Here is a 13338-nt window from a genome sequence, read left to right as displayed (position 1 = left end):
AAACTTTATTATGAATCAGCAGCATTCTGCTGGTTGAAAGAATGGCTGCTTCTTGAGAACACAGACATTTTGGATTTAGAAGGTTTCAATAATGTTTTTGGGTGGCATGCATATTTGTGGTATGACAAGGTTAAAGCACATAAAGCATTTAAAAACCATATTGTTAGGAAAGCATTGTTAAATGTCTGGATAAGATATAAGGACTTACTTGAAAATAAAACCCCAAGGTGGTTGTCACCGATGGAAGCAAAGGCTCAGAAAAAGCTCAATATGGAGGCCAAATGGCCGAAATATTGGGAAATTTTGGAACAAGAAGGAGACAAATTGAAATTGCAGAGTTTTGAGAAATTAAAAAACAAAGTGCGAGACTGGCTTCATTATTATCAGATAATGGAGGCATATAATTTGGACAAGAAAATTGGCTTCCAGGTGGAAAAATCAAAATTGGAAACAGAACTGTTAGAACCCAAAACCAAGATACTTTCAAGAATGTATAACTTGCTGCTGAAATGGAATACTCAGGATGAAACGGTTAAATCGGCTATGATCAAATGGGCACAAGATGTTGGACATAACATTATGTTTGCTGACTGGGAACAGTTATGGACCACAGGTATGAAGTTTACGGCATGCAATGCCTTAAGAGAGAATATTATGAAAATGATATACAGGTGGTACATGACCCCAGTCAAGCTTGCAAAAATTTATCATTTGCCCGATAATAAATGTTGGAAATGTAAAGAAAACGAAGGTACATTCTTTCACCTTTGGTGGACGTGCCCAAAGATTAAGGCTTTCTGGGAGATGATCTATAATGAAATGAAAAAGGTATTTAAATATACTTTCTTGAAGAAACCAGAGGCCTTTTTCCTGGGCATAGTCGGCCAATCAGTGCCAAAGAAGGATAGAACTTTCTTCATGTATGCTACAACAGCAGCAAGAATACTCATCGCAAAGTATTGGAAGACACAAGAGCTACCCACGCTGGAAGAATGGCAGATGAAGGTGATTGACTATATGGAATTGGCGGAAATGACTGGCAGAATCCGAGACCAGGGAGAAGAGTCGGTGGAAGAGGATTGGAAGAAATTTAAAGACTACTTACAGAAATATTGCAAAATTAATGAATGTTAGAATGATGTTGGATAGAAATTAAGTGGTTTTTAGCTGAAATACCATAAGGGAATATGAAAAATTGATTATTAACAGGTAAAAATCTAATGTTACAATATTTTAAGATTAAAGACTAGGATAAATAAAGAGGGGAAGGATTTGCTGAACCAACAAACTGAACTGGAATACAAAAAAGGGAGGCGTGAGGAGGTCCGGGAAACAAGCTAATGAAAAATAAGTAATGGAAAGATTGTGTTGTTTTTAATCATTTTTATTTTGTATTTTTCTTCTTTTTTATTTCTATTTTTTGTAATATCTTGAAAACCTTAATAAATATCTTATTAAAAAAAAAATAGATACCTCAAGTTTGCTACATGCCATAGTTGGACTTGCTGGATTTGGAAAATGGTTGATTTATATGACCTTCCTGGTGCGTCAAGTGGCTTGGCAAATTCAGATTGCCATTGCTCATGTCGAAATGGTTTTCTGAGTTTTTCACTTCAGACATTCATCACCAATGAGGCCATTTGCCAAGTCTGACCCATCCTGGCTCTTGCTTGGAAATTGGCCGGCATTGAAAAAAGACTCAGGACCAAGGCAAAATTGCGACTCCAAAGGATTTAGTTTCCCACCCCCACCCCTGACCTACTGATCGGCAAGCCCTAGGCTCTGTGGTGTAGACCACAGCACCACCCGCGTCCCTCAGCAGGAGGATGGATGGGAAAGCTCAATCAGAGAAAGGGTCAAGTTAGTGGATGAAGAAAATGGACATTTTGCTCCTAAAGTCTCTTTAGCATCTATGCTCTTGGGTCTATCTGGATATAATATTAATGCCTTTTATCTTGTGCTCTCCCAGTCTGAATAGCATTAGCCCCTCAGAAGTTAAAAGATCAAGTGTCAAGAGTACTGGATCAGAAGGAAGTGCCTCTCTCAACTGCTCCATTCTCACTGTGGACTTCAAAGGTTTCAAAAGCACCTGGACTGAGGTGGTGCAACAAAACCGGGAGAAGTGGAAAGCACAAGCAACCAAAGGTAAGAACAAGTGAGCTCATTGCATAGAACTTTCAAAATACTCAGGATTTTGATGGTGTCTGTGTGTGTATATGGGGAAAGCTTCTATGTTGCAAAGGACCTTAAGAGTCCAGTGCATCTCTAAGTGAATACCCTTTGTAAAGATGTGATTATGCAGTTGGCAGAGCCTGTCAGAACAAAAATGTATCCAGCCTGTTTCCAGAAACTGCAGAGAGGGGATGCCTGTCATATCTCTACATCAGTGTTTTCCAAACTTGGGTCTCCAGCTGTTTTTGGACTACAATTCCCTTCATCCCTGACCACTGGTCTTGCTAGGAGTTTGGGAAACATTGCTCTCAGGGAAGATTTTAATGTGTGACATTTTAATGTATTTTTAATCTTCGTTGGAAGCCACCCCGAGTGGCTGGGGAAACCCAGCCAGATGGGCATGGTACAAATAAAAAATTATTATGATTATGATGATGATGATGATTATACTAACGTTCTGTGATTCTACAGACATGCTTAGGATTGTGGTCTTAGTCACCTGATGAGATGGGCAGGACCTGTGAGCAATTGCTGAACTGCAACCTCTATCATTCCTGACCATGGGCTATGTGGGCTGGGGCTGCAGAGAGGAGAGTTGCCCTTCTGACTGATGGTTTCTCTCCCCCTCCTGCCATTCACTGTTGTCCTTGCTTTTGCCGAGGATGCAGAAGAGAAAGCCAAGAAAGAAGCCGAGGAGAATGCTCAGCAGGGAACGGAGGACAAGAAAATGGAAGAAAGCGAAGGGAAAAAGCCGGCTGAGGAAACCACTGCCCCCAAGCCAGACAGTAGTAAAGAAGGCAATTCGGGAGAAAGCAAGAGCACGGAAGCCAGCAAGACTAATGTGAATGGGACTCGCCAAACGGCTGGCAGCAAACATGAAGCTTCTCAAGGAAAAAGTGCAACTCAGGTGGAAAAGGAGTCGGAGTCCAAGGCGACGGCAGGAGAACAAAAGCGGCTTGTACAGAATGGTAAGTCCTTGTACAGAAGCAAATGTACTTTTCATTTGTATACTGCTATGAACAACTCCTTTGTGGAGAGGAAAAGTGGGATATAAGTGTTTTAAATAATAAACAAAGAATGCAATGCTGAGCTCATACCTTTGAGAGATTTGGAGTAGGCGACAGGTGGGCAGATGAGGTTCTTATAGCCATGCCACCCCAGTCTTGCTTTCTAATATGCACTCTAATGATGTCCTAGAATTACCGTATTTTTCGCTCTATAAGACGCACCAGACCACAAGACACACCTAATTTTTGGAGGAGGAAAACAAGAAAAAAAATATTCTGAATCTCAGAAGACAGAACAGCAAGAGAGATCACTGCGTAGTGAAAGCAGAAATCCATCTTGCTGTTCTGGCTTCTGTGATAGCTGTGCAGCCTGCATTCGCTCCATAAGACACACACATATTTCCCCTTATTTTTTAGGATGGAAAAAGTGAGTCTTATAGAGCAAAAAATACGGTAAGTGTCTGTGTGAGAGAGGTATCTCTCTCTCTCTCACACACACACACAGATACATAATGGACATGCACACACACACAGAGGTTAGAGCTGTCTTTTTCCATTCAATTTGTTGCTGTTGTCATTGCAAAAGATAATGGCTCTCAATATAAATGAATTAATGAGAGAATCAAATGAGACGTCTCATTCAGCTGGATATTGCACTTAAGTGCACTTTTGCGGCCGCTGCTGGCTCATTTCTGCTGTGTCATTCCCTGGGACACTAGTTTAGTGGCCTGTACAGTTTTAGAAGGGAACTTTAATGTAATGATACACAACAATCTCCTAGGATGCATACGAGCGCTTTTCTTTGCTGGACTTAGTCTGTCTCATTCTGGGGGATTGTTCCTCTTCTCTGGGGATAGTTTCATCATTTCTTTTCAGAGTTCATTATACTCATCATTCCACCATGCAACTAGAAGAACAGCTCTTATAAGTCCCTTAAGCTACCCTATTCATTAGGAAATTCAATTCTGCAAATGTGCACAGTCTCCTTGCCTTAGGAAAAGCCTCTGTGTCTTTGCAGAGGATAGACTTTGTGAGTGTAATATTCATGTGGATATTCCAGGTCCTTCCCCTTTTGCAGTCTTTGGTTGTTGAAGGGAAATATTAATATCTCATTAGCGCTAGTCCTGCCGATGACACAAAAACATTCAAATGCTCAGTTACAGCTGGTAAACAATCTCTGGAAGTTTTGCAAGTTGGTGTTCGCTGAAGCCTGGGAACTATTTCCTCTTCAGAGAATGGCATATTACCGTATTTTTCGCTCTATAACATGCACCTGACCATAACACGCACATCGTTTTTAGAGGAGGAAAACAAGGGGGGGAAATTCTGAATGAAACAGTGGATGTATCATTTTTGTGCTTCATGCTGTGGCCACAGACATGTGATCTGATGGTGAATTTGGGGTGACCCAATGCAAACATCCTGAGGATCCATATGGATCTGTGCTTTGTAACCACGTTTTAAGTGGGGAGGGAAGGAGAAACACAGAAGGGACAAGGAGCACGAGAGGGGTGTGCAGAGAAGCAGCTGGCTAAGAATGCAGGAGAGGGGTTTAACGGGAGGGAGGAAAGGAAGGCAAAAGTTTCCCCCCACCCACCCAAGCCAGCCCTCTCTCTCTCTCTCTCTCTCTCTCCCACCTGCATGTTTTCCGGCTGCCTGCGAGTCCCTAGAATGCTTCCCTGGACGCAGCAGCAGCAGCACCGGAGCACGGAGAGGAATTAGAAGGAAGGACGCAATCCTTTCCTTTCCCCTCTGCTTGCCTGGAGGGCAGGGGGTTTCCCTGCTCTTTGTTCCGTTTGAGCAAACACAGCAACGAAACAGAAGAGGGTGGGCAGTAAGACCCTGAGGCAGAATCTCATTTGCGACGCGCAATCTCATTTTTGCCTGATTTTTGCCCCTGCACTCGCGCCAGTCGGCTCCAGGGACCACACATTCGCTCAATAACACGCACAGACATTTCCCCTTACTTTTTAGGAGAAAAATTTAGAAGAGAGAAATATGTTCAGCTTGGTACCGGCCCTATACAAAGTCCTTTCAGGACAGAAAGACAGATGAATGTAACTCCAAATCTTTAAATGACATGAAATTAATATGTTGAAGAGCTGTGGTATGTGGATTTGACACTTCTGTACTGTGAAGTGTGGCTTGTCTCCACACTGGTGTTACCAGTAAGGCGCTGCTGTGCATCTTCCCTTTTCACTTTTCAGGGCAAAGTTTTATTTCAAGAAAACACCAACCCAAAACCTCCTGCTTGTTCACCATATTTGTTGCATCTCTTTCCCCTGCTGCCCCAACGACTGTGGTTTCATTAGCTTTTTGGTTATTCTCAGCAAGAGTAAAATGGAGGCCACCCATGCAATCAGAGGTCACAAGGGGATGTCTTGACGTCAGAGCACTGCATATTTGCATAAATGAGTTCAGCTGTGCGACCATGTCACCCAGCCAACACAGAATGCAGGAAATGGTTCCTAGATCAGTATCCCCCTTGCTCCGAATGAGGAAACATTTGTGTATGCTCCCCGTTCCAAGTTGTAGCAAAGGAGCATGGTAGAAAGCATGTATCATTTCAGCTCAAGATCCAAGACATACCTTGGATCTCAAACACCTTGGAACTCAGACGTTTTGGCTCCCAAACGCCGCAGACCCAGAAGTGATTGTTCTGGTTTGCAAATGTTCTTTTAGAACCTGAATGTCTGACGGGGCTTCCATGGCTTCTGATTGGCTGCAGGAGCTTCCTGCAGCCAATCTGAAGCCACGATTTGGTTTTTGAACATTTTGGAAGTCGAACGGACTTCCGGAACGTATTCCGTTCGACTTCCAAGGTACGACTGTACTTACATAGGTACATACGTACATCCTTTGATACAGATGAGGCCCAGACTTCAATTCAAAAGTGTTCTGGAGGTGCAGTCTGTATGCCATACAAACAGATGGTATAGGTTAGGGGTGGGCAACCCCCCTTTTTCCTGCTGAGGTCTGTGTTCCCTCTGAAATACTCTGTTGGGGGTGTAGCCCTTCTGACAGGGGGCGGAGCCAAGCTAGAAACAGACATTTTCTGGATTCACTTATCCAGAATAAAGACCACTTTGCTTCATTTTTCATAATGGCTAGGTTGCCATATGCCCTCTTTTTCCAGGACATGTCCTCTTTTTCATTGGTATGTAAAATGTCGTCAGAGCGATCCGTACTTGAAAGTAGAAGTTGGCAAATGTGTCCTCTTTTTCGCTCATCAACATATGGCAACTCTAGTACAACATAGGCTTCCCAAGCTTAGGCAAGTCTGCTCAGATGTAAGCTCCACTGGATTTAATAAGGTTACTCTCAAGTGTACAGAGGATTTTTATTTATTTTTAGTGCTACTTACTAATATGGCTCCTGTTCTGAAACCAAGTGAAACTAATTCCTTTCTGACTTAAGTGTGGCTACGTCATTGCAAACACTTTTCAGGCCACATCCACTAGAATTGATCTCATGATGTTGCAACAGATATTGTGTTGGAAACTTCACTGACAGAATAGCTAGCTATGCACTACGTTAGTGACCGTTTCATGCATTGACATGCATGTGCATAAGAGTTTCAAAGGCATCCGGTCCTCACATAGAGATTTAGAGACCTGGAGGAGCGTGCTGGACTCTTAAGGCTGACAACATGCTAACGATTTTTCAGAAGGCAACCTCAAAGGTCAGGGGCCGTGTTTTACTAAGAATGGGCACCAGAAAGCAGGGACTGTCCCGAATCCACAGGGACAACTGGACTGTATAGAACAATCTAGTTATATGCCAAATCAGTGTGTGTGAATACTCCTTAGGCTCTGTACATTTCTGTCTAAATTAGCCCTGAACACTTTAAATTATAGGAGGCATTTTACAACCAAGTCACACACTGAGGACTTCTCCTTTGTATGATTTCCGACTTAAAAGATGATAGTGAGAAGTCAGACAAGAAAGGTCAGGGAAATGCATTAAAGAAACCAGAGGGTAAGGAGCCAATGTGTTTCTTTATCAGTTCATCTAGCCCAGGCTGCTACTACCTGCCATATACAGTGAACCATATGAACCAGCTGGGAGAAAAATAAAAATCGTTGGTAGGTACATCCAAGGGCTACTTCTTTGGCACACCCAAAGGTCTATAAGTTTCCCTTTTGATACTAAAACTGACCCAGGCTTATGAAAGTCATGCAAAAATTGAAGGTGCCTCTTTTTTCCATCTAAGCCCAGGATACACAGCAGTGCTTCAGGGAGCTGATTTTAAAAACCCAAATAGTGAGCATAAGGTAAAGGTAAAGTACCCCTGACAGTTAAGTCCAGTCGCGAACGACTCTGGGGTTGCGGCGCTCATCTCGCTTTATTGGCCGAGGGAGCTGACGTACAGCTTCCGGGTCATGTGGCCAGCATGACTAAGCCACTTCTGGTGAACCAGAGCAGCGCACGGAAACGCCGTTTACCTTCCCACTGGAGCAGTACCTATTTATCTACTTGCACTTTGACGTGCTTTTGAACTGCTAGGTTGGCAAAAGCTGGGACAGAGCGATGGGAGCTCACCCCGTCGCGGGGATTCGAACCGCCGACCTTCTGATCAGCAAGTCCTAGGCTCTGTGGTTTAAACCACAGCGCCACCTGTGTCCCTAGAATAGTGAGCATCCTATATCCTAAAAAGAGGTGTGGGGGGGGGGGGAGAAACGACCCTTTGCAGCTTCCTACAAGTAGTGCTATATGTCATGGAGTTGGATGAAAAACAGACATATCTTGGTTAATTAAGTGTTTTTCATTCGAAAACAACAATAGATAATTTCAAGTCAACTCTAGCCAGTCCCACCCCCCCACTTGTTTAGAAATGTGCGCCCTCTTATCAATGACTTGAAATCTGTGTGAAAATGGAACGTAGGAAGTGGAACATATGGATATGTTCTTGAGAGAAGCAGTAAAACATCTGGGCCTGATTCCATAGCTTTGCCCCGTGCACAGCTGCTCTCAGAAAACAGAACATTTGCTACCCTTTCCATCCAAACACCATTGTTTGCCAATGTTTTTCTTTCAAAGGCAGCGTGTAACGTGGCCACCAATGAAGTGGAATTATCTCATTTTGCAAATTATATCCCCCCAGGAGTTAATTAGACTGCTTATCATGATTTTAATTTTAAAATAGCTAGCTCCTTCTGTGCACCGTATCATTAGAAATTAAGTTCCGCACCATCAGTTTCAGATTCATTTTGTTAGTGCCTCGCATTGGCACTACGTACCATTGGAATGGCAAAATCCAGTGTTGGAAGGAATGGAGGCTGGTTTACCTGGGCAAATGGGGCGCTGCCCCACCAAAATCTCTGCCCTCAGCCAGCCCCCAAAACCTGCCGTCCTCCTACTTATATGCAGTCCAGGCAGTGGCATTACCTGTGGGCTTAAGAATAATAATATGCTGCCAATTTGACTAGGTTGCCCCAGCCACTGTGCGTAGCTTCCAACAAATAAAAACATAGAAGAGTGACTAGTGGGGTGCCACAGGGTTCTGTCTTGGGCCCGGTCTTATTCAACATCTTTATCAACGACTTGGATGATGGACTCAAGGGCATCCTGATCAAATTTGCAGATGACACCAAACTGGGAGGGGTGGCTAACACCCCAGAGGACAGGATCACACTTCAAAACGACCTTGACAGATTAGAGAACTGGGCCAAAACAAACAAGATGAATTTTAACAGGGAGAAATGTAAAGTATTGCACTTGGGCAAAAAAAATGAGAGGCACAAATACAAGATGGGTGACACCTGGCTTGAGAGCAGTACATGTGAAAAAGATCTAGGAGTCTTGGTTGACCACAAACTTGACATGAGCCAAGAGTGTGACGCGGCAGCTAAAAAAGCCAATGCAATTCTGGGCTGCATCAATAGGAGTATAGCATCTAGATCAAGGGAAGTAATAGTGCCACTGTATTCTGCTCTGGTCAGACCTCACCTGGAGTACTGTGTCCAGTTCTGGGCACCACAGTTCAAGAAGGACACTGACAAACTGGAACGTGTCCAGAGGAGGGCAACCAAAATGGTCAAAGGCCTGGAAACGATGCCTTATGAGGAACGGCTAAGGGAGCTGGGCATGTTTAGCCTGGAGAAGAGGAGGTTAAGGGGTGATATGATAGCCATGTTCAAATATATAAAAGGATGTCACATAGAGGAGGGAGAAAGGTTGTTTTCTGCTGCTCCAGAGAAGCGGACACGGAGCAATGGATCCAAACTACAAGAAAGAAGATTCCACCTAAACATTAGGAAGAACTTCCTGACAGTAAGAGCTGTTCGACATTGGAATTTGCTGCCAAGGAGTGTGGTGGAGTCTCCTTCTTTGGAGGTCTTTAAGCAGAGGCTTGACAACCATATGTCAGGAGTGCTCGGATGGTGTTTCCTGCTTGGCAGGGGGTTGGACTCGATGGCCCTTGTGGTCTCTTCCAACTCTATGATTCTATGATAGTAAGAGTATTTGGCTCTGGCTCCAACTACTGATGAACTCCCTGCTTTCTGCACCACAAGTCCTAATGGGCACCAACCACCGCTGCGGGTGGCGCTGTGGTCTAAACCACTGAGCCTCTTGGGCTTGCCGATCAGAAGGTTGACTGTTCAAATCCCTGCGACAGGGTGAGCTCCGGTTGCTCTGTCCCAGCTTTTGCCAACCTAGCAGTTCGAAAGCACATCCCACCGCAGTAGATAAATAGGTACTGCTGTGGCGGGAAGGTAAACGGCTTTTCCGTACACTCTGGTTTCCGTCATGGTGTTTTGTCACGCCAGAAGCGGTTTAGTCCTGCTGGCCACATGACCCGGAAAGCTATCTGTGGACAAACGCTGGCTCCCTTGGCCTGAAAAGTGAGATGAGCACCCCATAGTCGCCTTTGACTGGACTTAAGCATCCAGGGGTCCTTTACCTTTTCCATTCTTTCCAGTAGGTATACACGGAACCTACATACCTGGATAAACTCTTTGGGAGTAAGGGCAGACATATGGTCAAATATTTTGTGATACTGGAATAGCGCTAGCAGGTTTTATGTTTCGTTTTCATTCCAAAAGCGTTGAAGTGCTCCTTCACACAACCATGTGAATGTGTGACGCCTGAGGGGTTTTTAAATGGGCTTTTAATGAGCTGCTCTGTGCTTCAGTTGGTGACTGCATGGGCTCAAATGGTTGTGTGGACTAACAGACTCCTTTGGGAGGTGGTGAACTCTCCTTCGTTGGAGGTTTTTAAGCAGAGGTTGGACGACCATCTGTCATGGATGCTCTAGCTGAGATTCCTGCATGGCGGGGGTTGGACTAGATGACCCTCAGGGTCCCTTCCAACTCTAAAATTCTTTGATTATCCAGATTAGGCCATTACTCAACAGCAGGCTTCCTCAAACCCAGCCCTCCAGATGTTTTGAGACTACAATTCCCATCATCGCCGACCACTGGTCCTGCTAGCTAGGGATCATGGGAGTTGTTGGCCAAAAACATCTGGAGGGCCGAGGTTGAGGAAGCCTGCTCAACAGTACCCTCAATATGAGGGGTAAGTGCATATTATTCCAGCCAACTGTGCAGAAAATTTGCCACGTTTGTGTCGAACCATTTGCTTTATTTGAATAGTGTATTAAACTATGAATCCATGCTCTTGGCGAAGGAAAACTAGAGGCAAGGAAAAACACTCACAGCATGTCGTAAGGAAGCAAGCAATGCTTCCATCTAGTGGCCATAATGTATTTCACAAACTTCAACCGGCAGTTCACAGCTATTGCACAACGTCACCAAAATAAAAACAACCAACTGGATGAATTTGGCCAGTTGAATGATCCCTGCCATTTGGAAACGGTCCGCACGCAAGGTCCAAGGAGAGATGGAACTGGGTGATGTTGGTGGGAAAGGGTTCAAGAAAAAGGGAAGAGACAGTGCTTTCAAATGAAGGGGGGACTGTTAGTCTGTGGCAGGAATGTATTGGGTGCCATGCAAATGACTTGTGTGAGCATATGAAAACTGTGTGTGTGTTGCTTGTTATTTACACAGCACTTTCAGTGTCAGTAAGACACTTTAAGTATATGAAGTCTTTGATTTTCGTTGTCTTCACGAAAGGCTTTTGACGTGTTACTAATCTCTGTTATGCCATGGCTACTTTCAGTTTAAAGCTCTTTGCATGAGGGTGAAAGATAGATGACTTTGCCAAATGACACCCCCCCCCCCACCAATAAATGTGTGGTTTGGTCCATGTTTGAATCCTCCTTAGTTCTGATCCACCAGTTTCTTTGCTGGATCACAGTGACATGCTCTCGCTATTTCAGATCAACACATTTCAAGGCATCTTAAGTACTTTTAGAAGGGTATTTAGATGTCCTCCATGATGGCAAAGTCCCAGTTAATGTGAAATAAGGACACGCTGATTGCATTTCTTCCATATGTTGTGTACCATAGTGGTTTTCAGCAGTGACGAATCATGTATCCTCATGTCTAGTAGTTATGGAGGAGAAGTGAGACTGTCCATTGGTGGAATGCTCTTGGTGGGAAATAATTCAAAGTCTCTCTCTCTATGTGTTTAGTGTTAGGCTCCCAGTGGTTGTTGGCAGTCATTACCATTTTGTAGAGTTTCCAACATGCAAAATTCCTTCCTAAACCCCATTGACTGGAATGCAATCCAGAAATTTGCTTACACGAGTGAGCAACATTAAGTTGGCTAAAGAATACAAATAAATAAATAAATAAATAAATAAATAAATAAATGAAATGTGAATGCACTGGATAGAGATGAATCGCCCATTGCACACGCTGTATATAAGTAATCACATGTGTTTAATCTCAAAACTGCCCTGGGGACTATTTGGGGGCTGAAAAGTATAGCAGACATTTTCTGAAATATGTATCAGTGTAGCAATCGGTTAGGGCCCACTTGCAAATCCATTTATATTGTTTGCCATTACGTTGTAACATCCAGTCACAACAGATTCTAATTTGTGTGTGTGTGTCTCTGTAAAACTTTTTGTTAGTGCTGAACAAAAATGACACCTCCTCCTCAAAATTGGACAGCAAATTCGATGCAAACATTGCAGTTATTAGTAGAAGGAAACAAAGTTCCTACCCCCGGATTTGTGCTGAAAAATTCTCATCTGAGAAACTTTGGCTTAAAGCTTTATTTTACCATTTGTTGTGTGCTAATTTCTTTTTAGTGCAGCTTGTTGGTCAGATATTTGTAGGGGGTTGAACTCTAGGATGTAAACCAGGCATAGGCAAACTCGGCCCTCCAGATGTTTTGAGACTACAATTCCCATCATCCCTGACCACTGGTCCTGTTAGCTAGGGATGATGGGAGCTTTAGTCCCAAAACCTCTGGAGGGTCGAGTTTGCCTATGCCTGATGTAAACAGAAGTCAGGGGTATTTCTTTTTCCCCAACCGGGCAAGTAGCATTTTAGAAGAAGGCCAAATCTGATATTGTTTATTCCATAAGTACCAAGGCCGGTTGGAATTCCTGTGCTGGGACTGTCTGCATTTTCAGAACCCCTCCCATTGTGTCTGATGCAGCTTTGGGGAGTTCTCCATTTTAGTTTCCTTTTTGCAGAAGCGTGGGGGGCTTTTGCATTAGGGAAGGGCCAGGCTGACGTCCACAGCCAGGAATCTGAAACCAGTGCCAATTGTTTGATGCCCAAGGGCCAACACAGATGCACTCGGGAAGATGTGTGATTGTTAATAATAATAATTTATTATTTGTACCCCGCCCATCTGGTTGGGTTTTCCCGGCCACTCTGGGCGGCTTCCACAAAGACCAAAAATACACTAATATGTCATACATTAAAAACTTCCCTGAACAGGGCTGCCTTAAGATGTCTTCTGAATGTCAGGTAGTTGTTTATCTCGTTGACATCTGGTGGGAGGGCGTTCCACAGGGCGGGTGCCACCACCAAGAAGGCCCTCTGCCTGGTTCCCTGTAGCTTTGCTTCTCTCAATGAGGGAGCCGCCAGAAGGCCCTCGGCGCTGGATCTCAGCGTCCGGGCAGAATGATGGGGGTGGAGACGCTCCTTCAGGTATACTGGGCCAAGGCCGTTTGTTGCTTCCATTGTTCTAATTTGAGCTTTAAAAGAAGCCAATGGCACTAGGGCAAGGGGACTTTGCAACTCTTTCCCCTGTGTGATCTACCCAATCTTCTAGGAACAAGCCATACCTCCATGGT

General features: G+C 44.1%; 1 protein-coding gene across 6 annotated transcripts in view; it reads left to right on the top strand.

Moving 5' to 3' along the window:
• The window catches only part of PDE1C (phosphodiesterase 1C), a 272866-nt gene that overhangs the window by 238894 nt on the left and 20634 nt on the right, over positions 1-13338 (top strand). For all 6 annotated transcript variants that reach the window (XR_013978371.1, XR_013978372.1, XR_013978373.1 and 3 more), the window contains 2 exons: positions 1970-2145; positions 2841-3140. Coding sequence is in view for 2 of the 6 variants with exons in the window: in XM_080975857.1 (XP_080831983.1) it covers positions 1970-2145; positions 2841-3140 (476 nt within the window). In the remaining 4 variants the exon portion in view is untranslated. The remainder of the gene's footprint in view (positions 1-1969; positions 2146-2840; positions 3141-13338) is intronic.

Source organism: Podarcis pityusensis, assembly GCF_964106645.2.
Source record: "Podarcis pityusensis genome assembly, chromosome: 12".
In the NCBI taxonomy this organism is placed as follows: domain Eukaryota; kingdom Metazoa; phylum Chordata; class Lepidosauria; order Squamata; family Lacertidae; genus Podarcis; species Podarcis pityusensis.
This window is presented reverse-complemented; position numbering and strand designations above follow the sequence as displayed.